This window comes from Elgaria multicarinata, chromosome 21 (genome assembly GCF_023053635.1).
Source record: "Elgaria multicarinata webbii isolate HBS135686 ecotype San Diego chromosome 21, rElgMul1.1.pri, whole genome shotgun sequence".
NCBI lineage: Eukaryota > Metazoa > Chordata > Lepidosauria > Squamata > Anguidae > Elgaria > Elgaria multicarinata.
Window position 1 is genome coordinate 15,330,710 of NC_086191.1, and position 27,522 is coordinate 15,358,231.

At 50.1% G+C, this 27,522-nt stretch overlaps 1 protein-coding gene across 2 annotated transcripts in view; it reads left to right on the forward strand.

The window, feature by feature from the left end:
* Nucleotides 1–27,178, forward strand: part of NRXN2 (neurexin 2) — a 250,888-nt gene extending 223,710 nt beyond the window's left edge. For both annotated transcript variants that reach the window (XM_063146186.1, XM_063146185.1), the window contains exons 17-19: nt 735–1,057; nt 11,875–11,953; nt 25,385–27,178. In XM_063146186.1, the coding sequence (XP_063002256.1) occupies nt 735–1,057; nt 11,875–11,953; nt 25,385–26,280 (1,298 nt within the window). In that variant the 3' untranslated portion in view covers nt 26,281–27,178. The remainder of the gene's footprint in view (nt 1–734; nt 1,058–11,874; nt 11,954–25,384) is intronic.
* Nucleotides 27,179–27,522: the final 344 nt, after the last annotated feature.

Consider the following 27,522-nt stretch of genomic DNA (forward strand, 5'->3'; position numbering starts at 1 on the left):
GATAACCGTCAAGGGACAGCTGCACAGGACAGCTATCAAGGGATAGCTGTCTCCTCCAGGAAGAGCGATAGCAAGAATGGATACATAGGAGAAAGTGAAGGTTGGATAGATAGATTGCAAGGGGATAGCTTGTAAAGGATAACCATCAAGGGACGGCTGCACAGGATAGCTATCAAGGGATAGCCGTCTCCTCCAGGGAGAGCGATAGCAAGAATGGATACATAGGAGAAAGTGAAGGTTGGATAGATAGATTGCAAGGGGATAGCTTGTAAAGGATAACCATCAAGGGACGGCTGCACAGGATAGCTATCAAGGGACAGCTGCACAGGATAGCTATCAAGGGATAGCCTGCAAAGGATACATAGCCAGGGAGGCTGGATAGACAGATAAACAGGCAAGAAGGAAGAACGGAACTGGGACGCCAAGGACACAAATGCCACTCCGTCGAGATAGTGTGCAGCACTACAGGGATGGGCAGAACAACAGGGAAAGAAGAGAAAAGCCTGGGATGGATAGGATAGGCGGGTTGAAAGCCCGACGGGTGAGAGGACGCTGGGCTTGGCCTGACCGTGCTTCCCGGTGCCCCTGAGAGCCCAGCCTGCCTGGCTTGACGCCTCGGTGTTCTCCCTGCTGAGCCTCGCTATTCATGCCCTCCACCTCTTTCTGCTTGCCCCCCTCGCCCCTTTTCGCTCTGTGGCTCCCCTCTCCTGCCCCCTCTCCCTCTCCCCTGCCAGGTCGCCAGCTGACGATTTTTAACAGCCAGGCCGCCATCAAGATTGGAGGCCGGGACCAAGGCCGCCCCTTCCAGGGTCAGATCTCGGGGCTGTACTACAATGGACTCAAGGTGCTGTCCCTGGCAGCCGAGAGCGACCCCAACGTCAAGGTGGAGGGCAACCTGCGGCTGGTGGGCGAGGTGCCGTCCGTCATGACCACGGAGACCACGGCCACCACCCTGCTGGCGGACATGTCCACCACCATCATGGAGACCACCACCACCATGGCCACCACCACGACGCGGCGCGGCCGCTCTCCCACCATGCGCGACAGCATCACCCAGGTCAGTGGGCGGGGGGCTCCCGAAGGGGGAGGTGGCGAGTGAGGGCAGCTCCGTGCCAGGCACCAGAAATGGTCAGATGGGGAGCTCAGCTATGGAGGAGCCTGCAGGGGTCCCCAACCTTGGCCCATTTGGGATTTCAAGGGTGCTCTCGCAAAATGGCTGCCACTTTTATGAGTGTTGCCCATTCATAAAATGGCTGCCATCGTCGGTAGGGCCAGTCACAGAACACTCATTTCGCAGAAGCCAGACATGTGAGGCTAAAGGAAAAGTAACTTGCTCCAGAACCGAAATCGAAGGCGTTGTGGCCTGAGCACCAAAATACAAAACCGGTCCTTCGAGCCCCAGTGAAGATGGTGCTTCGCTTTCTAGCCTCCTGGGTTTCTTCTTAGCAAGGCTGAACTGAAATCCCACCAGTGAGAACTTTGGGCTCGTGTTTTGGCCACGCGCCGGGTTGTGGGGCAAAGGCTTTTGGCAAATAGTCGGAATGAGATGGTAAGGATTTTCAGCCGCTGACGTTCACCACCGTCGCCATTTCTCACCAAGTGGCCGGCGCGTTCCACAATCTCCAATTTGACCCCAGAACAACGATGTCCGTCTCTGGATGTTTTGGGTTTCAGTTTCCAGCGTTCCTGATATCTATAGATCTATTTTCTGCTCTCCCCATCTCTTTGATGATACCTGGGGGCTGGCAGGTGCACTGCCCCCATAACACTTTGCCCCAGAAGCCAAAATGTCAGAGCAACGCCAAATCACTCCCAAGGGCTTGTGGGGTGGGGTGGGGTGGGGTGGGGTGGGGGGAAGTGGATTGCCAACTGATGTTTCTTGTGAGGTGCTTCAGCTCAGGTGGTAAGTTCCCCCACACACACTCAAAAAAACATTTTAAAAAATGAAAAGTCTGCCAAAATGCCTCCCTCATTTCACCATCAGTGAATGGCATGGAGAAATGGGGGCCTCTGCAATTAAAAATCTATATATCAAGGTTTTGCGCCCACGTATTCCAAACCCCAACAACAAAAGCTGGACTCTCCAAACTACACAACTATGCCAATTGTTGATTTGGGGACTTGTTTTCTATCATTTATCCAGCCTTTTTTGTGAACCGCCCAGAGAGCTCCGGCTATTGGGCGGTATAGAAATGTAATTAATAAATAAATAAATAAATAAATAAGCCTTTGCAAGCTGCACCCTCATCACTTCAGAGTTATATATCAGGTATTTCCCCCACATGACCAAGTTTACCTCCACGGCTCTTGAGGGCTAGAAACTTGCTCTTTTTCTTTCTTTTCTCTTTTCTCCCTCAAAAACTCGACACGTCTAATTCTGTGCCTGATAGGAATGAACCATTCCATCCGTCCTGCTTTTTATGATGTTCACGTAAGCTTCTTCTGCCCCATTTCTGCATCAATGTGCAAATATATATATATATATATATATATATATATATACACACACACACACACACACACACACACACACACACATACATATATATCATCTAGATGAAAATTCTTTGCATATTTGTGTGCGGTTTTCCCTAATGTACACATTTTTACAAACACTTTCCCCTAATGTATGCCTTTTTCTACACAATTTCCCCTAATGCGTGCGTTTTATTTTTATTTTTTAATCAAGCATTGCGAAATTAAGAGCAGTGTGAAAACTGACGTGTAATTGCGTTCTGATTTAGAACCTGGAATTTTTTTGCCCCCACCCCCGTCTTACTAAATTTTGCTAGATTTTATGTACATTGGTTTCGATCCAGACTTAATGGCACTGAATCGTCCTTGAGAACCGATGTGGTGCAGAGGTTAGAATGTTGGGTTGGGAGTCGGGAGACCCGGGTTCGAGTCCCCCACTCGGCCATGGAAGCAAGTCCTAGCTGTATTTATGTAAGTCCCCCCTCTTCCACACAGCGGTTGGCATTAGGGACACTTCGCAAAACAGAAAATAAAATGCCATTTCCACTCCAGTTGCACAGAATAAAACGTAATGGAAACCACATTAAAATATTGAGACAATTGTAAAAGGATAAGGAGGAACTAAAAAGCACATGAAAGTTTGGAAGGCAGGGAGGAGAAGATGGCAGCTAAGCAATGAATTACCTAAAAGCATCTGAAGAAGAATAAAATTTTCAGCTGGTTTTTGGACAAAGGAGAAGTGTAGCGGAGTTTCACTGAACTCTTCATCAGGTGTCTTGCATCTCTGTGAGACTCAAAACCTTGCACTCTCCTCCAGTGACTTGAGCGGATCCTGTGAAAGGTATCCTCATTCTAATGACGAATAACGGCTAATAATATGCCCCTTCTTCCTTGTGCCACCAGCATTCTACCTGGCTTACATAATAAAGCTGCCGTAAGTTTTCCATACAACATCCCTGCGAGGGAGGCAGTTTTGATGCTCCTCTACAGGGGAAGCGATTACCCGAGGCTGTACAAGATAGAAAGGATTCGAACTCAAGGGTCCCACAAGCGCTACTCTTTAGAACTTGGAAAACACTAGCAAGCCACCTTCTACCTAATACTGGAGCTCCTCATTCACCAGTAAAAGATTTTGTTGCTGGAATCCCAGCGTGCTTACTCAGCTACCGGACTGGAATAAAATACAGGAAAGAGATTTGTGGTATCCACGTGAAAAGTATAGGGTTTTGTTTGGGAAAACAGAAGTGCACCTTAGAAATCTAGGAAGGAAAATCCATGAGTCCGTCTAGACCAGGTCTGTCGACACCGACTCGCAGCAGCGATTCTCCAGGGTTTTCTGCCCATAGTGGAGAGGCCGGAGATTGAATGTCTGCATGTTATCTTTAGGGGGGAAGTTCCGCTGAGCTAGGAACTTCCCCAGTAAAATCCTAGTCCTCATGGTTCTGAATAAAGGTCTAATTGAAATCGGAACCTAGGAGGCTCATCTTCTGGGTGTGTAATTACAATTCTGACTCAGTCTGTTATACTCTGACTGGCAGTAACTATAGCTTCCAAATCACGTGAGGTCCTGGTTCCTCTCTATTCGGCCCTGGTTAGGCCTCATCTAGAGTATTGCATCCAGTTCTGAGCTCCACAATTCAAGAAGGATGCAGACAAGCTGGAGCGTGTTCAGAGGAGGGCAACCAGGATGATCAGGGGTCTGGAAACAGCCCTATGAAGAGAGACGGAAAGAACTGGGCATGTTTAGCCTGGAGAAGAGAAGATGGAGGGGAGATATGAGAGCACTCTTCAAAGCCTTAAAATGTTGTCACACAGAGGACGGCCAGGATCTCTTCTCAATCCTCCCAGAGTGCAGGACACGGAATAACGGGCTCAAGTTAAAGGAAGCCAGATTCCGGCTGGACATCAGGAAAAACTTCCTGACTGTTAGAGCAGTACGACAATGGAACCAGTTACCTAGGGAGGTTGTGGTCCCTCCCACACTAGAGGCCTTCAAGAGGCAGCTGGACAACCATCTGTCAGGGATGCTTTAGGGCGGATTCCTGCATTGAGCAGGGGGTTGGACTCGATGGCCTTGTAGACCCCTTCCAACTCTGCTATTCTATGATTCTATGACTTTGCAGGGCCTCTGACGGGAGGTGCTAGAAATTAAACTTGGGATCTTCTTCAGGCAAAATATCTGCTCTGTCACTTAAGATGGGCGCTACGTGCCCTGTCCCGTCCCCCACGTCCCTAGGGGGGTTCAGGTTCAGACATGCCACCAAATTTGAGAAGGCTGAGCGAGAATTTCTCTGATTCACCCGCTGTTTCTCCCTCCCTCCCATCAGCTGCTTGTGCCGTGTTTTCGGAACCACGGAGCTGTGGGAGGGGGCTGGTGGTTATTAATGCTTTCCTCCCCCTGTCCCCCCCCCCCACACACACTTTGCAATGCATGCAAAATAAAATTAACCACATCTTCATCAACCAATCTTGGGCTTTTCCTTCCACTGATGGCAGGGATGATGTTTCTTTAGGAGAGAGAGAGCGGGAGGGAGGGAGGGAGGGAAGGAAAAGAAAACGCTGACAAAGTCCTCTTCCGGTTGCTATGGCAACTGTGGCAGTAATTAGGTCGGCCTGGTTTCTCATCCCTTGAAAGAGGGTGGGGCGGGGTGGGTGGGGGACCGAAAAGAGGCAGGTGGTGTGAAGATATGACCGGAGGAGGGGGGGAGAGGCAGTTTCGGATCGTGTGGACTGACGCCATGCACAGTTGAATGCATCGCCCGTCCGTGCTCCGGTCAAGCATGTTTTAATTCGCCCAGAATAACCACGAGTCCCTGGTGCGGATCCTGCAAGGAAGAATCACACCAAGCCCTGCCTATTTTTCTCCCTCCCCCCCGCCCAAATTTGCCTTGAAATGGTGGCTGGGAGGAATAAAGGGTTCTTGCAGATTTCCTCTCCAATGTGCAGAAGCAGGGCGTTCAGCCATCTTGACCTGGGACGGCGTCCAGGGTCAGCATACTTGGGCACCTGGTGAGGGACCCCATGGACAAGAGCACCCTGGGATTGCTCCTCTTCTTCTCCATGGCAACCAGCCTGCTCGCCTGCCTCTTGCTCCAGCCCGGACAACCGTGGCGGTGGGGAAAAGGACTCCCTGGCTCTCTGCCTGTCAAGCAGGCACGTGGGAGCCACAATGAGAAAGGAGGAGAAGCAGGGGACGGTGGTGGTGGTGACGAGGGAGAGACACTGAGGGAGGGGGCCTCATCCTGGAGCCGGTACTGATCTTGGTCCATTAGATAGCAGAAGCACCCACAGGGGATGTTGAAGTCTGGAAACAGATGGGTGTCTTCTGAGGGGAGACATGAGAGCACTCTTCAAATACTTAAAAGGTCGTCACGCAGAGGAGGGCCAGGATCTCTTCTCGATCCTCCCAGAGTGCAGGACACGGAATAACGGGCTCAAGCTAAAGGAAGCCACATTCCGGCTGGACATCAGGAGAAACTTCCTGACTGTTAGAGCAGTACGACAATGGAATCAGTTACCTAGGGAGGTGGTGGGCTCTCCCACACTAGAGGCCTTCAAGAGGCAGCTGGACAACCATCTGCTTTAGGGTGGATTCCTGCATTGAGCAGGGGGTTGGACTCGATGGCCTTGTAGGTCCCTTCCAACTCTACTATTCTAGGCTTCTACATTCGGCCTCCATGGTGGAATTGACAGTCTCCGGTCACTTACATTTTACAGGGCACCTGACGTCCTCATCAAATCCTGCTCCTGTGTTTTCTTTGTCCTCATACTGTGGGAAATCAGGGGAATGGATGAAAGCACAGCCGTCCTCCATCCGGTGTGCTCCAGAGGTGTTGGACTACCACTCCCAGTTTCCCCTAGCCATGCTGGGAGTTGTCAGCCAACACTGGGTTGAGGAATGCTGATGGACTGGGTGTATAGCTTAGCACTGCTCCTTTGGTTTTCCAAAATATCACGGTTTTGACATGGGGCATGATGGGAGTTGTAGTCCTCACCTCTAGAGGCCAACAGGTTTTAGTAAGGCTGGTCTGCTCCCTCCAGGCACAGTTTGCCCAAAGCCATCCCCTTCCAGCTGGCTCTTTTTCCAGAGCATCGCGTGGGATGTGGGTTGGAAGGAGGCACGGCTCTAGGTACGTATGAGAGTTCCTTCTCAGTTTGCAAAGCACTTCGAAACGCCCCGTTCACAACCACAGAAGTGTCCACCAGTCTCTAGGAAAAGGCACAACTTTCTCAGAAGGCCCAGCTTTGGGGGAAAGGCCTGACTTTGCCCATCCGAACCGAACCCCAAAACGGCAACGGAGGACAAGCCTGAGTTGTGAAGCAAAGTCTAGAGAATTTCAACAAGAATGAGCCTTCCTGTTTTTTCCGCTCCCAATACCGCGGGGAGCTCACCTCTCTTCTTCTCCCAGGCGGGGTGTTGTGTTCGCTACCCGTCTCTTCGAGGGCCTCTCCGGTGAGAGCTCTTCTCTTCCCAAGGGTCCTCCACGCTCCTCCAGCCACTTCCTGCCGGCCACTTGGCACAGCTGCGGGGAGAGAGATCGCGCGAAGCTCTGCTGTGCATCTCGCTTTGGGCAGCCGTCTCTCACAGCCCCGCGGGCAGCGTCAGCGTGTCGCGCACTGCAAATCAGAGCGTGTCACGCCTGGAACAGAAGAAGGGTTTGGCATGGACTGCCCCTCTAGGAGAGGGCTGTAGCTGAGCAGTACAGCCCTTGCTTTGCTGGCAAAAGGTCCCAGTTTCGACCCCTGGTAGGGCTGGAAAGAACCCTGCCTGAAACCTTGGAGCGCTGCTGCTGCCGGCCGGTGTTGGCAACACTGGGTTAGATGGCTCAGGATGAAGCCACTTCCTATGTTCATCACTATAGAGTGATGACAAGTTGGACTTGCAGAGCAAGAACCCTCCCCCCCCCGGTTCACATTGAGTACAACGCCACAATCTGGGCGCCCAATAGGTTCCAGGTTTCAAGGTTCCAGTTGCTATACATTGGAGGGGGGTGGGGAAGCCTCTTTCAGCCCAAAAGCCGAATTCAGTTTCGGAGAAGCTCCCGGAAGCTGGATTCAGACCTTGGAAAGGTTCTGACTAAAACCCAGAGTGGGTTTATGTCCCCACAGGCATCGGCACTCACAGGCATCACCACTGGTGAGGAGGCAACTGGGAAAAATGGGGAGGGGATTTTTTGCTGGTTCCATATATCTGCCGGGTGCTAAATGAAAGAAGAAAGCTCCTGCCAAGACCAAGCACAACAAGGGGCAGTTGATGGGGGGGGGGGGACATTGCGGCAGCAGCAAAGATGGCTGGGAGGCAAAGGGGGCGTTTCTCTCCTGCCAGCGTTTGTCTCCCAAGCCTCATTTATATTCCGCCTGTTGGAACGGCCTGGTGATTGATTCTATGCCCCCAGGTTCCTGTCCAAGCCTTTGTTATGCTAACTCCGACACGCTGGGCTTGATCCGCGCAGTGCCCCCTCCAGAATACTGATTGGGAAAAGGAGGGAGGGAGAGGAGGCCAAACAGGCCCCTCCCAGACCCCCTTTCATCTGGCATTCCACACTGGTGTTTCCCCACACACACACCTTACAATGATTAAATTAACATTTGTGTCCTACCCTTCCTCCAAAGAAAAGGGGTTATCCTACTCTTATCAACACAACGTCCCTGTGAGGTAGACCGAAATGCCTACCTCACAGAGAGAAGGTGGCTACCAGCAGTTTCATGGCAGAGCAGAGATTCCAAACCCATTCCAAGTCCAGCGTTATGACTGGGTTCACACCAGTCATAACCCACACTGGTGGAGTGTGGATTGTTGAACTGTGGATTGTTTGTTGAACCATGGGTTAGCGTGTTGTCTGAACTCAGGATCGTTTCCACAAGCCACCCTGTGGGAAATGTCCTGGGTTCAGACAAGGGGCTAACCCACGGTTCAACAAGCAACCATGGTTCAGCAACAACCCACACTCAACCACTGAAGGGCCGTTCACACAACACACTACCCACATTCAGAAGGCAAGACGTTCTGGTCTAAGCACACAGAGGAGAAATGAATACAAGATCAGGAAAGAACGGCAAATTTTCCACACAGGAAACAGTGTTAGAACGATAACGTAATTTAGAAAACGTCGCTAAACGTGCCCAATAAAAGCTGAAAGTAAAAGGCAGAAATTGAACCACTTTCACAACGATACACAAGGCTTGTAAGGCCAGAGAAAGCATGGCACAACCTTGTTGCAAACTTTACAGGTCCAAATTGCAAGGGCAGCCTTTGGGTTTGTTTGTTTGTTTATTTGTTTGTTTATTACATTTATATACCGCCCCATAGCCAAAGCGCTCTGGGCGGTTTACAAAAGTTAAAAACAATGAACATTAAAAAAGTATACAAAATTTAAAACCATCAAAAACATAAAAACAACAGTATCTATTTCAAAACAAAAGTTCTGGGGTCCGTTAAAAAACAAACTTAGCATTGTTAAATGCTGTTAAATGCCTGGGAGAAGAGAAAAGTCTTGACCTGGCGCCTGAAAGATAACTGTGTTGGTGCCAGGCGAGCCTCATCGGGGAGATCATTCCACAGTCTGGGGGCTACCACCGAAAAGGCCCTCTCCTTTGTTGCCATCCTCCAAGCTTCCCTCGGAGAAGATGTTGAGCGCAGTGTATGGGTAGGTTCATGTCGGGAAAGGCGTTCCATCAGGTATTGTGGTCCCAAGCCATTCAGGGCTTTATAGGTTAAAACCAGCACCTTGAATTGGGCTCAGAAACATACAGGCAGCCAATGCAAGCGGGCCAGAATCGGTGTTATATGTTTGAACCTCCTTGTTCCAGTTATCAATCTGGCCGCTGCGTTTTGCACAAGCTGCAGCTTCCGAACCGTCTTCAAAGGCTGCCCCACGTAGAGGGCATTGCAGTAATCTAATTTGGAGGTTGTCGCTTGGCAAACTCTCGGGCCGGCTGGTCTTCAATGGCAGATTTATAGGACTCCAAATGTCAGCTTCAGCCTGGATCCAAAATATCCAGTGGGCAAAATAATACCCCTCGGGACATTTGCAAAGAAGAGCGGATGCTGTGAAAATACTCCTCTATTTAGGGTAGGGTTGTCTGTCACAGAAGAGCCTCGTGTGGCGCAGTGTTAAGCGGCAGTTACTGCAGCCGAAACTCCCCCCACGGCCTGAGTTCGATCCCAGCGGAAGCTGGTTCTCAGGCAGCCGGTTCAGGTCGACTCAGCCTCCCATCCTTCCGAGGTCGGTAAAATGAGCGCCCAGCGAGCTGGGGGAAAGGTAGCCACGACTGGGGAAGGCAACAGCAAACCACCCCGTTACAAAGTCTGCCAAGAAAATGTCAGCGAAAGCAGGCATCCCTCAAGGAGTCAGCAATGACTCAAGGGCTTGCATGAGAGGTTCCTTTCCTTTTTTCTTGTCCGTCACAGGGAAATCTGGCCCTTTGACAGATCCAAATCTACTGTGCAAAGGTGGAAAATCTGACCACTGGTGTAACTCAGACCAGCTGGCAGATGTCGAATCGACGCACAGGGTGGGGTTGAGCTCCCCCCCCCCAAAAAAATGGACTCCTCCCACATCCCTAATTCAGACCAGTCGGGTCAGAATGAAGCTTTTAAATCCAGATGTAAAAGCAGCAAGCATCACTCGAATTACCCACCACCTTGGGGATTCCACATTTAGAAGTACCGTGTCCCTAAATGGCCCACGGTAGGAGAAGAGGCAGTCAAAACACGTTCAACCAATTGCCCCTGTAATTTGAGACTACAAAGTTTCCAACGGGGTTGTTATAGGTTCCCCCTGCCCTTGTAACCCTTGTATATTATTGTGAAGTTGGTTCAGTTGCTATCCGGTAATTGCCTCTCTTTTTTTAAAACCTTGCGCTGTGCAATTTGAGCTACGTTTTATAGATTATTTTATCGTTGTAAACCTGTTACTGGTGAGTACAGTTTGCAGTTCTTTCCTGGGTTTTTTATTTATTTATTTCTCTTCTGTTTTAGTTGGTCAGGAAGTTATCTTTCTCGCTTGACCTAAGCCCACAGACAGAGAGCAGAAGGCACCCGGGGAATGCAACAGACAATTTCCCTGGAACTCTGTACTTCGCACGGAAGGCTTTGTAGCCTAAGCATTCAAAATCCCACCTGAGAGAAGATCATACCCATGAGGAGAGTCTTACTCATGAGTAACCCTTCCCAAGGCAGGCAGTGGTCTTCATTGTAGGGTCCGGTAAGGCTGTAGCTTGGCTTCTGCCTCTGAATCAAAGTTTCAGGCTCTCTGCATATTTCGGAGGCAGTTCGGATACTGTCTCTCCTGAGGATCCAGCATCCCTCTGATCTGCCTCATGGTCCCTGGGCACAGACTGCTCCTCTGAGAACTTCCACTCAGGGAGCTCTAGGCCATCAGGGGCATGACATCAGGGGGCAGACACACCACTTCAAGGAGCTTGTTCTATTATTTGGGTGCCACGTTCAAAAAGGCCCTTGTTGCCATCTCCAAAGAAAGGGTCTTTGGTAATGCTCTGCTTCCACCTTGTGTTACGTGGGGTCCTGCAGGCCTCGAGGCCTAAGGTGGCCTTTCCCTTGCCAAGATGCCTGGGGATGATGGCAGATGTAGTCTAGATTAGGGAAGGTTGGGCTTCTTCTTGACTCACTTGCCTTTTGGAACCTTCTATGTGAAGGATGCTGTGGAGGGCAGGGTCAGTCTCAAAACACTTGTTTCCCAGAAGGCAAGCTAGTAAGACTTAAAAGAAAAGTAGCATTCCGAAGAACCAAAGTCCAAGGCAGAGGTGAGGTCTAAGCTCCAAAACACCAAGGCCGTAGCTAGACCTAAGGTTTATCCCAGGATCATCCCAGGTCCGTCCCTGCCTGAGCGCTGGATGCCCTGTGTGGGACTTAGATGGACAGGTTTGACCCCAGGACAATCCTGGGATAAACCTTAGGTCTAGCTACGGCCAATATCACTCCTTTGAACCCAAACGAAGATGGCGCTGGAAGGCACACCTCGCTTTGCAACACGACAGCCTCCCCGTTATAGAAAACAAAACCTTTTTAAAAAAAACTAAAATTGGGAGGCACGCACTGAAGAAGGGACAGAGGGTCGTCGTTAGCTGCCTTCTACTGAGTCAGACCCTGGGTCCATCTAGCCCAGTATTGGCAACTCTGACTGGCAGCAAGGCTCTCCAAATGTTCTGGCAGGCATTTTTGCTACCCTGTCTGAAGAGGTCGAGAATCGAACCTGGGAGTCTGGGCCTGCGAAGCAAAGGTTCTACCTCTGAGCTACCATCCCTTCAAAGAGGGGACAAGAGAACTCAGAAGGAGTGCTGATCCCCTGGCAGGGGGCTAGGGAGTTGGGAAGGGATGGGGTAGAGGCGGGCATTTCCCTCCCACTGACGGCAAGATTTCTGTTTCTCTTTCCGTAGAACACAGATGACCTCCTAGTGGCTTCGGCCGAGTGCCCAAGCGACGACGAAGACCTGGAGGAGTGCGAGCCGAGTACTGGTGGGTCTTTTTCCGTCCTCCCGGCCCCGGGGCAAACCCAACATCAGAAGGGGGGAGGGGGTTGCCTTGGGCCTTGTGTGCAGATGCAGCTCCGTACATGCACAGACACTGCCGCTACCTGACATGGCATTCAGCTCCAGGGGTCCTTGTGCAGAGACAAAAGTATTCAACTTCTTAGCTGAAACCAGTACAGCCCAGTAGCAAGACATACACCAGATATCTCTCTCTTTCTCTCTCTCTCTCTCTCACACACACACACACACACTTTCTCTCTCTCTCTCTCTCACACACACACACACTGGTATTCACCCAGACATGCGTGCAGACTTCCTTGTCTAAAATCAAGATGGGAAAGAGCCTGGCTGACTTATTCTGGGAGAGAATTAAAGGGTTGTGGAACCACGGGAAAAAAGGCCCTACTTTTGGCAGCTGTCAATCAAATATTTAGTAACAATGGGCCTGAGAACAGGTTTCTGATGCTGATGTTACATCCCAGCCAGGTTCATATGGGTGAATAATAATAATAATAATAATAATAATAATAATAATAATAATAATAATATCATCCCCATTCATAAAGCCATAATAAAAGCAGATAAAAATTACACCCCCTCAACCTAGCACTACAAAACGAAGACCAAACACGACCACTCAAACTCGCAGAGAAAAAAGAAAAATGGGCACAATAAAGCACTCCTTGGGTAGCAATATAATACAGAAACCACAAAGAAACAAAGAACAATTGTACAAATGGTTCAGGAAGGGCAAACTATTTCCTGAAACAGAAGGATTCCTAATAGCCATACAACATCAAGTTATAGCAACCAAGAACTACCAAAAATACTTCATAAAAGCTAAGAGTGTAACAACAGATTCATGTAGGAAATGTCATCAATCCCAAGAAACAATAGAGCATGTAACAGGAGGATGCAAAATTCTGGCAGGAATGGACTGTACAGACAGACACAATACAGCTGCAAAAATAATTCACCAACAATCGACCATCAAATTCAACCTCATCACACAACCTACACCATACTATACATACTCACCCGAAACGATCTTGGAAAATGCACACCCTAAAATATACTGGGACAGGACAATACATATGGACAATACAATACTTTGCAACCGACCCAGCATAAGAGTTATAGACAAAAAAGAAAGACACCTCATCGGCATAGCAATACCTAATGACAAAAATGTTGTAGAAAAGGAAGAGAAATAGAGAGAAAAATATACAGCACTGTCCATCAAAGTGAAACAACTATGGCAACAGGGAAAGGTCACAATTATTCCGTTAGTCACTTCAGCCATTTTTTTTTAAAAAAGCCAGTTCCTAGTCCGTATGGCTGCAAAGATATGTCTGGAAGCATGTGGGTAATGGCTCAGAAGCAAGTTGGCCTATAACTTCTGAGGAACCAGAACAGATTGTGCCAAAGAGGTTTTTTTAAATATATATATATATATATATATATATATATATATATATATATATATTGCCGAATAAAATGTGCAAAAAGAGAGGAAAGGGAGTTTTGCAAATCAGCTCAATTAGCTTGCATTTCTTCAACTTTCAGAATGCTAATTTTGTTTGATTTTAACACTGAATAGACGCACAGCCTTTCCAGATGTTTGCACAGACTCAAGTCCATCGGTTCATCCACAGATCTCCTGTTCCAAACCCCACGTCTTTTAGACTCTGCATTGTCTGTATCAGGAGTGATGAACCGAGGCCTGGGGTCCCAATCCTGCCCTCCTGGGGGAAGGGGGGTCAAGTGGTGACGCCCCCTTTCCCTCAATCAGTTTTATACAGTTAAAAGCTTGAAATGCCTCTTCCGGGGCTCAGTTACTGGCACAAAGAGCTTGAAACTAAGATAGGGCGGTGTTTTCAATATTTCAGGCCCCACTCCCTCTGTCTCCCTGCCCCCTATTCTGGAACGCGGCCCCCGGGAGAGGAAATGCGGCCCTCGGGATAGAAGACCTTCCGCACCTCTGTTCTATGCGGCTACAAAAGTCCCGTGCTGCAAAACATACACACCTTTTCCCAGTCTGTGTCTCTGATATGAATTAAGAGGGTTGGATGAGTTTTTCCTCTCCTGCCCCTCCCTCCAAAAAAAGAGAAAAGATCTGAGAGCAGCTCTTTGTGTGTGTTGGGGGGGGGGGGTAAAATAACAACATCAAACAAAACTCTAAAAGCCTCTGAAGTTTGAAGATCTTTCTGCAATGGCTCTGAAAACAAAGCGACAAGCCTTAGAGTTTGGTGCCTCGTAGATGGGTTGGGTTTTTTTATTCTTTATTCTTGTATATGAACGCTGTTATTGGGCACAGCAGAATGGAGAAGGGCTGGTGGGGGGGTGGCGGTAGGAGAGAAGTGTTGCTTTCTAAACTAAAATGCAAATTTGCCTTAATGCGTCTTTCAGAGGCACTGACCCCATGTCAGTTTCCGGCTTTGGTGTTTGGAGACAAACTTGTTTTTGTGACAAAAGAAAAGGATGCCGAGGATCCCTTTGGGGAAAGACTGTATAGGGTGACCCTATGAAAAGGAGGACTGGGCTCCTGTATCTTTAACAGTTGCACAGAAAAGGGAATTTCAGCAGGTGCCATTTGTGGATATGGAGAACCTGGTGAAATTCCCTCTTCATCACAACAGTTCAAGCTGCAGGAGCGATACTAGAGTGACCAGATTTTTAAAAAGGGCAGCTTTAACTGTTGTGATGAAGAGGGAATTTCACCAGGTTCTCCATATATACAAATGACACCTGCTGAAATTCCCTTTTCTACGCAACTGTTAAAGATACAGGGGCCCGGTCCTCCTTTCCATAGGGTCACCCTAAGACTGTAGCTTCCATGTGGAAGGTCCTGAGTTTGATCCCCAACATTTCCAGGTAGGGCTGGAAAAATCCCTGCCTGAAAACCTGGACAGCTGCTGCTGCCAATCCGTGTGGACAATACTGGTCTAGATGGACGAGGTGCCTAAGTTAGTACAATGGAAGCTGGTGGCTCAGAGGTCAGTGGGCTCGGTTCCTTAACCTGGCTTCGAACAGATGACAGTCTTAGCACTAGGCGGTCCTCAGTGGGGACATTGTTTCAGTTTCATAATTGAGGGGGCCACCACTGAGAAGGCCCTCTCCCTCGTTGCCGCCTTCCGAGGCTCCCTCGGAAAGAGGCACGCAGAGGAAGAGCACATATGTTGATCATACTGGCCAGGTAGGTTCATACCGGGAGAGGCGTTCCGTTAAGCATAGCGTTCCTGAGCCGTGTAAAGCGTTGTAGATTAAACCCAGCACCTTGAATCGGCTTTGGAAACAAACAGGCCGGCAAAGCAAGCAGCGTTATTTCTTTAGATTCCTATACCGACCAATCACTGAAGTTTCCAGGGGCCACACTGCCTTCCCTCTCTCTTGCCCACACATCCACGCCCCCATAAGGTGATTCCCGGGTTTTCCACCAAACCGCCCCCCCCCCACCAGTGCCACCGATGAGAAGGCCCTTTTGTTCGGGGACTTGACCCAGAGTGCTCCCTCCCACTTCCTCTCACCACGTCTTCTGCTCCTGCCATCGCTTCCCCTGCTATCTGCGTTACGCCTGCAGCCATATCAGCTCTCGCTGTGATCTCGTCAGATCTTAGCACTTGGTGGCTACTGGGATTAGTGCGAGGAGGCGGGGGGATGTCGTGAATCAGAACCTGCCATTCCTACCAGCTAAGCAGAGGCTGCCCCATCACAGAGGAGACGGGAGGCAGCTTGAGGAGGGAATGAGAGGGAGCGCGAAAAGGAGAAGAAGAAAACCTGACTCCAGCAGGGCAAGGGAGCTGCTCTGTCAGAACTGAGGCTGCCGTTTCATGCTGGGCTTAGCTCAGCTCGGATCACAAGACAGGTCAGAGAGGTGATTGAATGGCTCCTGGTAACAAGGCTAGAGACCAGCCTGAGAACTAGCCTGATTTTTTTAAAAAAAAAAAAACTAGCCTGGGGCATGCTGGGAATTGTAGGAGATTTTTTTTCTGTCTACAGATGCTTGGGAGTGTGCCTTAAACACTCCCTTCCACATCCCAGAACGTATCATGCCTATCATTCTCCATCAGAGAAGTAACGGTCGATTTGGAAGTGCCGGTCTCCAGAGCCGCGTCCCCAAGGAGAATCCAAAAATTCCCGGCAGCTCTGCGGGTCCCGATTGAACCAGTCCCAGCTGGAGCGTGTTCAGAGGAAGGCAACTAAGATGATCAGGGGTCTGGAAACAAAGCCCTATGAAGAGAGACTGAAAGAACTGGGCATGTTTAGCCTGGAGAAGAGGAGATGGAGGGGAGACATGAGAGCACTCTTCAAAGACTTGAAAGGTTGTCACACAGAGAAGGGCCAGGATCTCTTCTCGATCCTCCCAGAGTGCAGGACACGGAATAACGGGCTCAAGTTAAAGGAAGCCAGATTCCGGCTGGACATTAGGAAAAACTTCCTGACGGTTAGAGCAGTATGACAATGGAACTAGTGACCTAGGGAGGTTGTGGGCTCTTCCACATTAGAGGCCTTGCAAGAGGCAGCTGGACAACCATCTGTCAGGGCTGCTTTAGGATGGATTCCTGCATTGAGCAGGGGGTTGGACTGGATGGCCTTGTAGGCCCCTTCCAACTCTGCTATTCTATGATTCTATGACCCCTGAGAGATGCTACCAGTCAGTGAGCTTGATTTACTTGTGGTCTGACTCAGGCAGCTACTTATGCCCATTTATTGAAACAAAAATGTAAACCCCCTCCAGTGTCGGGTGTGTGTGTGTGAATCCACTCCAGGTTTGAGTCAGAACTCTAAAGGAGCTCACCTTGGAGAGCTCTGGCTGAAACCCAGAGCGGATTTACCTCCCCCTCTGACGTCAGAGCCAACAGCTTCTACTGTACCCCGCCCTTTTGGTGCATACGCACCGCTCGACACAGCTAACAACAATTAAAACCAATTTAGATACCATTTTCTTTAAACACACGCACACCACAATATAATAAAGCAGACAGGTGCAGCGGAGAACACGCAGCCATCAGATAAAGACCCGTTTCTCCCGATAAAACAAAGCCCAGCGTAAACAGGAAAATTCCTTGTCGCTTGTCATTCCTGCAGACGTGTTCCCCTTCCTGGGCCTTCCTAGACTGGCTTTGGAGGAAAGGGCCTTTTTGCATGTGCCAACAGTCCTCTTCCCCGTCCGCTGAATAATCCTGTGTTTGCCTCTGAGGCACGCTCTGGGCTCCTTCGCACAGCTGGAGTTGTGGTGTGCACACCTGGAGTGCCCCTCCCTGCCCCCCAAATGCCACCTTCGCCAACCCTGGCGTGAGCGTCTTTCATTCACTTACGAAGTCTCCTGTATAAACCCCTCTCCTCCAGTCAGGGTGGGGTGGGCTTCATACGAGACGCTGCAGCTGTGGAGCAATGGAGACCCCCGGAGACTGGGCTGTTGGCTGCGTGTGGAGAATCCCACCCCAGATCTGGGTGTGGAACTGGGTCCAAAGCCCGCCCCCCCCGGTGACCCCACTAGCCGCTGCCCCCCAGTGGCAAATGATGCTGCGTGTTTGTGCCTCTCGCCGGTGGCCTTGCCTGGTCTTTGCGCGCGACGGCTGCTCTATGCGCCTCTGCTCAGACACGAGGGCCCCCTCTGGCTGCAGCCTGGCACTTTGCATCCTTCCCACACAGCTCTGCCGTTTCATGAAGCCGGCCTCTGCAGCAGCTGCGCACGCCTCTGCAGCGGCTTTACCTCAGTCCGCCTCGCCTGGAGAAGGTTGAGCTCTGTGCATGCAAGAGCGGCTCCTAAACCCACGGAGAGAGGGAGGGGGGGAGAGAGAGAGAGAGAGAGAGAGAGAGAGAAACTATGCCCCCCCCTCCTCTCTCTCCAGACACTCAAACTTGGGGTCATCCAGTAGAAATAGAATCCAGGCAGCGTTGTCGTGGGGTTTTCTTTTATGCGCTGTGCATTTAAAGGGAGCATGTAGGAGGCCTCCTGCCCCATCTCCAGTTCTAGGACCTTGAGCTACAGCCCGAGGCTGTCTTCTGGAAATTGCTTTCTCTACTGAGTTAACCCTTCCTCAGCTACGGGGTTGCCCCGTTTGCTAGGGCTGAAAGACGTTCTTAGCTCAGGGCTGGTCCTCCAGACATTTTGGCTCTCAGCAACCCAAGCCCAGCGCCGTCAGCGCCGAGGGCTCATGGGAGTTGTCGGCCGAAAGGTCCAGAGGGCCACACATTTTGCTTAAACTGTTTCCCTTATTCTGCTATCCATTTTTATTGGGATGGCCTGTGGCAATCAGGATGATCAGGGGTCTGGAAACAACGCCCTGTGAAGAGAGACTGAAACAAGTGGGCATGTTTAGCCTGGAGAAGAGAAGACAGAGGGGAGACATGAGAGCACTCTTCAAATACTTGAAAGGTTGTCACACAGAGCAGGGCCAGGATCTCTTCTTGATCCTCCCAGAGTGCAGGACACGGAATAACGGGCTCAAGTTAAAGGAATCTAGATTCTGGCTGGACATCAGGAAAAACTTCCTGACTGTTAGAGCAGTACGACAATGGAACCAGTGACCTAGGGAGGTTGTGGGCTCTCCCACACTGGAGGCCTTCAAGAGGCAGCTGGACAAGCATCTGTCAGGGATGCTTTAGGGTGGATTCCTGCATTGAGCAGGGGGTTGGACTCGATGGCCTTATAGGCCCCTTCCAACTCTACTATTCTATGATTCTATGATAAAGGCAAATAAAGACGCTGTTGATGATGATGATAATGAGCTAAGCCATACGGTCCATCTAAGCTCAGTATTGTCTATACCATGGGTATGCAATGTTTTGGAGTTGGGTGGGTGCACAGACCCCCGAGGGGCAGACACACCCATTTATACAGACGCAAGCCACACAGGCACACACACACACACACACACACAGAGGATCTCTGAAGGAAAGAGGCTTTAACTTTACCCCCTCTCTACCCTGAAATCAGGATCACAAGATGGGGGGAGGTTAAAATCTCTCTCTCCACACACAGAGAGCGTGTGATCTTGATCAGGATCACTGCCAGGAAACGGGGCAAGCGATGAGAGCCAAGAGAATCAGATTGGCAGATGGATCTGCCTTCAACGCGGATGACGGGGCAGAATCTTCCACCACACCTGAAGGCAGAAGGCTGACTTAGGGGGCAAAGAGCACTTCCTCTCCTCCCAACACCTTGCTGACACTTTGCTGCGTTTGCTGCCTGAGGCAAGTGCTTCACCCTGCCACATGGTAGGGCCGGCCCTGCAACTCCTGCCAAGCATGCGCTTTAACCCCCGAGCTACGGCCCCTTGTTCCAGCCATTAGAGCCACAGGACAGGTCCACCCGTCACCGCAGGCTACTGAAGTCGGCAGCAGCAGAGATGTCTGGTGGTGGAGTTTTCTCCAGAGAGGGCTGAATTGTGGGGTTATTCAAAATAGAACCAGCCTCTGGAACTCATTCGCACACGGTGTCATTCAGAACAGTTCCAAAAGGCCTAAGAAGATACTGGATCAGACCAAGGGTCATAGAATCATAGAATAGCAGAGTTGGAAGGGGCCCACAAGGCCATCGAGTCCAACCCCTTGCTCAATGCAGGAATCCACCCTAAAGCATCCCTGACAGATGGTTGTCCAGCTGCCTCTTGAAGGCCTCTAGTGTGGGAGAGCCCACAACCTCCCTAGGTAGCTGATTCCATTGTCGCACTGCTCTAACAGTCAGGAAGTTTTTCCTGATGTCCAGCCGGAATCTGGCTTCCTTTAACTTGAGCCCGTTATTCCGTGTCCTGCACTCTGGGAGGATCGAGAAGAGATCCTGGCCCTCATCTGTGTGACAACCTTTTAAGTATTTGAAGAGTGGTATCTATCTAGCCCACCTAGTCCAGCACTCTGTTCACGCAGTGGCCAACCAGCCATTGTCCAGGGACCCACAAGCAGGACATGGTGCAACAGCACCCTCCCGCCCATGTTCCCTGGTGAATATTGGCTGATATCGGAGGTAGCGCATAGCCTTCTCCTCCAGGAACTTGGTGAAAAGGATACTACAGAAAGCACCTGAGGATAAAACTCGTTCTTCTCAGTTCTGGGGTGGGCACAGGTCCCAGGCCCAAAATGCTTTGGAAACAAACAGGGATATATCAGCAATCAAAACACCACCCGTCCACAACATCTTAAAAGCCGCCCAATCAATAGATTAATCGGCGAAAGCTTAATTCAGCATAACTGAGCATGATAATCAATTGGCAGGCACGTGGTTTTTTTTAAAAAAATTAACATTTTCATTGGCTGCCTGTTTAACAAATAACTGAGCTACATGGAATTGCCTCCAACGGTCACATTTAGCATTTGCGTGTTTTCGGGAGACGTTAACGACCACACCCGTTTCGCTCATTGCCTGTTGTAGGGTTCTGATTAAAACCCGAAGCAGATTCACCATCCCACTGATATCAGAGCCACCAGCATCCACTGGTGAGGAGAAAGCTGGGGAAAGGGTGTGTGTGTGTGTGTGGTGTGTGTGTGTGTGTTGCCTCTTCCCTCCATCTTCCGGGTGCCGAATGGAACAGGAGAGTGCCGTGCCACTCCTTCTAACAGGTGGAGATAAACTGCAACATTTTGTGACAGTTTCCACTTGTCTATCAACAAACGGGTGCTCCCAACCTTCTTGAAATAACATGTTTAAAAATTCACGGGGCAGCTTACATTAACAACAGCAACGGCCAATAAGACAACTGCCAATAAGAATGTATTATCTATTGATTGGTTTTGATTGAACGGCATTCATGGTCATGAACGCAAGACGCACCACTCAAAACAACACAGAGGAAGGCAGTATTAAAACGATCCTATTTCAAAGTCAGAATCATAGAATAGCAGAGTTGGAAGGGGCCTACAAGGCCATCGAGTCCAACCCCCCGCTCAACGCAGGAATCCACCCTAAAGCAGCCCTGACAGAGGGTTGTCCAGCTGCCTCTTGAAGGCCTCTAGTGTGGGAATAGAGCCCACCACCTCCCTAGGTCACTGGTTCCATTGTTGTACTGCTCTAACCGTCAGGAAGTTTTTCCTGATGTCAGCCGGAATCTGGCTTCCTTTAACTTGAGCCCGTGATTTCGTGTGCTGCACTCTGGGAGGATCGAGAAAAGATCCTGGCCACCCTCTGTGTGACAACCTTTCAAGTCTTTGAAGAGTGCTCTCATGTCTCCCCTCCATCTTCTCTTCTCCAGGCTAAACACGCCCAGTTCTTTCAGTCTCTCCTCGTAGGGCTTTGTTTCCAGACCCCTGATCATCCTGGTTGCCCTCCTCTGAACACGCTCCAGCTTGTCTGCGTCCTTTTTGAATTGTGGAGCCCAGAACTGGACGCAATACTCTAGATGAGGCCTAACCAGGGCCGAATAGGGAGGAACCAGTACCTCATGTGATTTGGAAGCTATACTTCTATTAATGCAGCCCAAAATAGCATTTATTTATTTATTTATTTATTTATTTAAGGATTTTTATGCCGCCATTCAGCCAAAAAAGGCTCTCACGGCGGCTCACAAAAGTATTTCTTGACAGTCCCTGCCCACAGGCTTACAATCTAAAAGACATGACACAAAAGGAAAGGGGATTGGGAGGGAGGAGGAAGAGGGGGGAAAGGAAAGCAAATTCAGGCACTACAATCTTAGTTGCAAAGTTCAGCAGCTACAGTTGACAGCAGGAGGGAGGGGGCTCTCAGCTGGAGCTGGACCCAGGCACGGTGGAGAGGTGCCTGGCTGCTGCTTCCTCCCTCACTGGTGGCCTCTGCAGAGACAGTTGGTAGCAGGAGTGAGGGGGCTCTCATTTGCCTTTCTTGCAGCCATATCACACTGTTGGCTCATATTCTGCTTTTGATCTACAACCATTCTAAAAGTGCTATTATTAAAATATAAATAAAGGCCTAGGGTTATAAAAGGGTGTTTCACATGCTCTGAAAATGCAGCACGGTATGTTTTATTAGGGTGGCCATATGGAAAGGAGGACAGGGCACCTGTATCTTTTAACAGTTGTATTGAAAAGGGAATTTCGGCAGGTGTCCTTTGTAAGCCTGCAGCACCTGGTGAAATTCCCTCTTCATCACAACCATTAAAGCTACAGGAGCCTTGCCTAGTGTGACCAGATATAAAAGAGGGCAGGGCTCCTGCAGCTTTAACCCTACCTCCCAATCTTGCATTCTCCTCAGAGAGATGCTGGCATAGAGAGCTGGCTAGAAACAGCCACAGGAAGCGGCCTTAGACCAAGTCAGACCTTCGCTCCATCTGGCGCAGTATTGTCCACACTGACTGGCAGCAGCAGCTCGCCAGGGTTTTTCCGTCGTTTCTCTAAAAAAAAGCCCCCCAATAAATGGTTCTGCCTAAAGGACTGATTTAAGTAAGGAAACAGAAAGCTGAGTCAATATAAACCATGGATCCACCGTGCCCAGTATTGTCAACACGGATTTCTGCAGGGTTTCTGGCAGGAGACTTTTCTAGCCCTACCTGGAGAGGCCGGGGATCAAACCCGAGGCCGTCTGCATGCAAAGCAGGGTGTCTCTCCACTGAGCTATGGCGCCACATACCTTCCCTTCCTCTCTGGCGTGGGTCAGCCCAGGCTCTTTTGGGAGAGAAGCTCTCGTTTTGGGAAGTGTGCATGGCTTGGGCATGCTGAGGACCTCCCTGCATTCCCGCAGAACCGCTGCCAACGGGCGGAATTAGCATTTAGATAGCCCCGTTTATCTACCAGGAGCGTGTCGTTTTCTTTCCTACACGCTTCTCCACCGCCGCCAGCTACTAACCATCACTCGGCTTAGCCAGCTGGCCTAGATTGGGCAACGTCTGCCCACGTCTTGGGGGGTGTTTGGGGGAACCGATACACAAGGATGTCGCCTTTGGGGGCGAAATGACTCTCAGACCCCTCCAAGCTGTTTCCATAAAAATAGCAGTCATCTCATATTTTTAAAACCAGCATCAAAACAATATGAAGTAACGAGTACCTGAAAAATATGGCATGAAACTCAGTAAAAGAGGGTGGCATCCTGGTCAATTACAAGTCAGGGAAAGCCGGAGTAAACCGATACATCTTCAAGAGAGGTTGGAAGCTGGCAACCTCATGAGCCAGACGTGGGAGAGCTTTCCAGAGGGTGGGTGCCACTCCCGAGAAGGCCCCACTTATGTGCCGTTACCTGGTGACACGAAGGAGGCCTCAGTGGGAAATCTCAGGTCGATTTGGTGTCTATAGATAATTTATTAGGGTATCCTGGCCCCAAATTGGAGGAAGGGGGATGTGTTGCTTTAACAAATCATGACCACATCCCCGAAAGCTGTTATTTTCTTTCTGGAAGCAAGTCTTTAATAGATGTTTGGGACTTCAACTCCCACTGTTCATGACCATTGACCAGGGGCGTTGCGAGGCCTGGGCTGATGGCAACCAGGCCCCGACGCTATTTCCCACAGCCCTGGGTTTCTTTCACAGAGCCTTAAGTGTCCACGGATGTCAACGGAAGGTTTTTCTCATGCTGCAGGGGCTGCTGCTACCACCCCATGCACGGCAATTCAGCTTAGAGAATGCCTTTCCTTTCGGCCAAGGGGAGGTTTTCCTAACCTTAGCTGCCGGGGCCGGTGGGGGATTCCCAGGGAGATTGCAGTTGCGGAGGCGAGGGTTAACCCTGCAACCCACTCAAAAATAAATCCCCCCTCCACTTGACACTTAAAAAGAAATGAACTTCCATTGGTGCCAATGGGGAAAAAAATAGACCCCCCAAATCTTTTACAATCCTAGCAACACCTCTGCCATTGGCCATGCTGGCAAAGGCTTCTGGCAGTGTCCAAAACATCTGGAGACTCCCTCATCTAAGGACAACCATCTGTCAGAGATGCTTTAGGGTGGATTCCTGCATTGAGCAGGGGGTTGGACTTGATGGCCTTATGGGCCCCTTCCAACTCTGCTATTCTATGATTCTCTCTCTCTCTCTCTCTCTCTCTCTCTCTCTCTCTCTCTCACACACACACACACACACACACACACACACACACACACACACACCACACACACATAAACATCCAAAATCAAAGCCCTCTGCACATGCCATGAACTAACTTGATAGTGCACATACAAAGCACAGATCCAGACAAGGATCTTTTTTTTACTTGCACCTCCTTTTGGAGAAGGTTCTTCAGCACCCTCCGTCCCGTGCCCTGTGTCCCGACAAGGGTCCCCTTGAGCATGTACAGTGGCCTCTGGCCTTGGCAATGCCTCTCCATCCACCCGCCTCTCCCGCCACACGTCAGGGTCGTGGGGCTTTCAGTTAGCTGGAGCTTTGGCGTCCGTCTTTGCAAGAAAGGCTCGTTTCCCCAGCCTCTCCTCCCTGCCTACTTCGCACATGACCAGAGGTGCTTTTCTCACACACAGCCCCTCCTGCCCGTATCAAGAGCGAGATCCTGGCTCCGTTCTGTGAGGGCAGAGGCATGAATATGGCTGAGCAGGGCAGGCAGAGAGCTGGGAGTTCTGGGTACCATTGTCCGGAGATGCTGCAGGAAGCATTTTATCTGCTGTCTTGTCCCATCCGAGCAGCAGAGAAACCCATTCTGCTAGATACAAAAAGCGGCTTCAAATTATGACCAAAAACGTATCCTCTTCCCACACCGCTATGTCAAATTTGCCAGGAGCTGGAGTTGTGGGTCCCCCTTTACGATTTCAGAATTGACATTGGTTCTCGGAGTATCGGCTGTGGGGGTGGGTGCAGGGGGGCAGGGTTGGGGGGGCGCACAAAGAAAGGGGTGAAGGGGTGCCTTCTGCTGGAAGGGGGAAGGGGAGATTTAAAATGATGCAGTGGTGGACAGAAAAGAACAGAAATGAATCTAGAGAGAAAGAGAAATTTAAAAAAAAAAAAATTAAGCAAGATGCAGAGAAAGTTGTTTAAAGAAAAAGAAAAGAAAAAAAGAAAAACGTTGTTTTTCCTCCAAAAAAACATTCTTACCTAGTTTTCTTTTTTGTAATTTTTTTTCTTCATGCTAATATCACACGGCCTATTTGTTGATGTAAGTTGACTGAATTCCGTGGTTTGCTCTCTTATTTTTTTTAAAAAAAACAAAACAAAACAGAAAAGGGAAAGAGAAAAAGAAAAGATTAGAATTTTAGTCGAAGAGGATGGGAAGAGAATCAGCCAGCAAAGGGTTTTATTGCTCTTAATTCTGCTGTTTTATCTGTTTAATTTTTTGCGCATTAAATGACTTTTTTAATTCTTTTGTTTTCCTTCCTTTGATTATGATTTCTCTGGACTAATTGTATTGGAAAAGGCAAGAGAGAGAGAGAGAAAAGCTAGTGGTCAGGGATGGAGACAGAGGGGTTTGGCTTTAACTCGTGGTTTGAGTTGTCTTGTGTCAGGAGCGCGGCGTCTGCGAAGGTGACTAACCTACGTCCCCCCCTTCTGTCTCTCCCCCTTTTCTCTCTGTTCTAGGAGGTGAATTAGTATTACCCATAATAACCGAAGACTCACTAGACACCCCGCCAATTGCCACCCGCTCTCCTTTCATTCCCCCGCCACCCACCTTCGGCCCCTTCTTAACGGTAGTCGAAACCACCAGAGACACCCTTTCCCTGCCTTCCCACCCGAGGCCGCCCTGCCTAGCCGACCAAGATGACAGCGACTGCGAAGAGGGGATCGAGGCCTCGGGCTACGCCTCGGGCGAAGTCTTCGACTCCAGCCTGCCCCCTACCGACGACGAAGATTTTTACACCACTTTCCCCCTGGTCACGGATAGGACCCTAATTGGCCGGCCCGAAGGAGCGTCCAAAAAAGCCCAAGGATACCGCCCCAACCTTAGGACAGGACTGCCGGCTTCGCCCTCTGTCCCCGACCTCTTGACCTCCACCACCTCTCCCAACCTGGTCCGTAACATCCCCGCCGGCAAAATGAACAACCGGGAACCCCTGAAGCCCCACCCCGACCAGTACCCCCCACTGTCCACCTCCTTTGAACCCGACAAGCTAAACAGGCTTAAATACCCCGTTATAACCTCTTCACCCAATTCCCACAATCTGCCCACAGCTAACCCCACCGGCCCCGGCGAGGGGAGGCCCCCAGGAGCCGTGGAGGTCATCCGGGAGTCCAGCAGCACCACCGGCATGGTGGTGGGCATCGTGGCCGCCGCCGCCCTCTGCATCCTCATCCTCCTCTATGCCATGTACAAATACCGGAACCGAGACGAAGGCTCCTACCAGGTGGACCAAAGCCGGAACTACATCAGTAACTCGGCGCAAAGCAATGGCACGGTGGTCAAAGAGAAGCCGGCCACCGCCACCAAAACGCCTAGCAAGAGCAAGAAAAACAAAGACAAGGAATATTATGTCTGAGCCCCTGCCCCGGTCCCCCCAATCCCTGCGTGCGCCAGAGAGACCGACACCCGACAGACACATACAGTGAGACCACCCAGACCTACACCCCCCCCAAACTTTCTGGAGAGGAGACCACCCAAAGGCATCCTTCCCCGCCCTCGTCAGAGAGGAGACCACTGATGGGGCGCCCTGAAAGGGCGGCCTCTGTTCCTTCTTGGGTTTGCTCATCCCTGTTTTACTTTAAGTCCGCCCCTTGTTAAAAATAAAAATAAAAGGGGGGAAAGGCAGCAGAAGCCCACAGGGCCTACCTCCCCCCTTCTTCCACGCTGACCTCCCAGTCTTGGTGGGTGGGTGGGTGGGTGGGTGCTGTTCTCCCTTAAGCAAACCGAGTTGGAGGCGATTGCCTAGAGCCACCGTCCGTGGTCGGGTGTTGTTTTTTGCGTATCAGCCCGAGGAGAAGGAGGGATGCTCAGAAAGGAGGATTAAACGGCAGGGTCAGGGTCAGGGGGCAGCTTTTCAGGTTTCCCAGGGGAGGTTGAAGCTGGGATGTTGCTTCTGTACGCATGAGAGGCCCGGGCCTCTCTTTCCGAGGGGCCCCGGCACTTCCTGATGTGGAAAGAAAACTGGGGGGCCGACTCATCCCAGCACCCTACTCCGAAACAGAGATTGTTAGCTGGACCCTGAAAGGCAAAGCTCATAACTGTCTGCAAATCCCTACCTGGACCTGGGGGCTAGGAGAGAGGGGCACCAGCCTCAAACAAACACCCCCACTGTCTCTCCGAATTCGCTTAAGCAAAGGGGTCTGTCCTTTCGATTGGGTTTTTTTCTTCTTCTTCTTCTTCTTCTCTCTATCTTTCTCTTCGTTAATGTGTCGGAGTCTTGGAAATATGTGGAATAAAACAAACAAGGTTTTTTTTCCCCCCCTTTCTTTTTAAAACGAAAAAGAAATACTACCCATTATAATAAACCAAGCAGGTAATGTGGATTTTGTTCACGCTGTTGGGCTGACGATGTTCCTGTTGTCAACAGCCGATTAATATCATGTCTTGTAATAAAAAGGGGAGAGTAAAATTGAGGGGGGGTTATTAAAAAAAGAAGAAGGTGTTTGACACCCGTAGATCACTGCAGACGAGAGCCGTTTCAGGGTGCAGCCTCGGGTGGGGGTGTGATCAAGAATCTCCTAGGATTTTTTTTTTTTTTTAACAGGGGGTCCAAGCACATGATTCTTAAATCCTTTCCACCCTCCCCTTCACTCTCCCC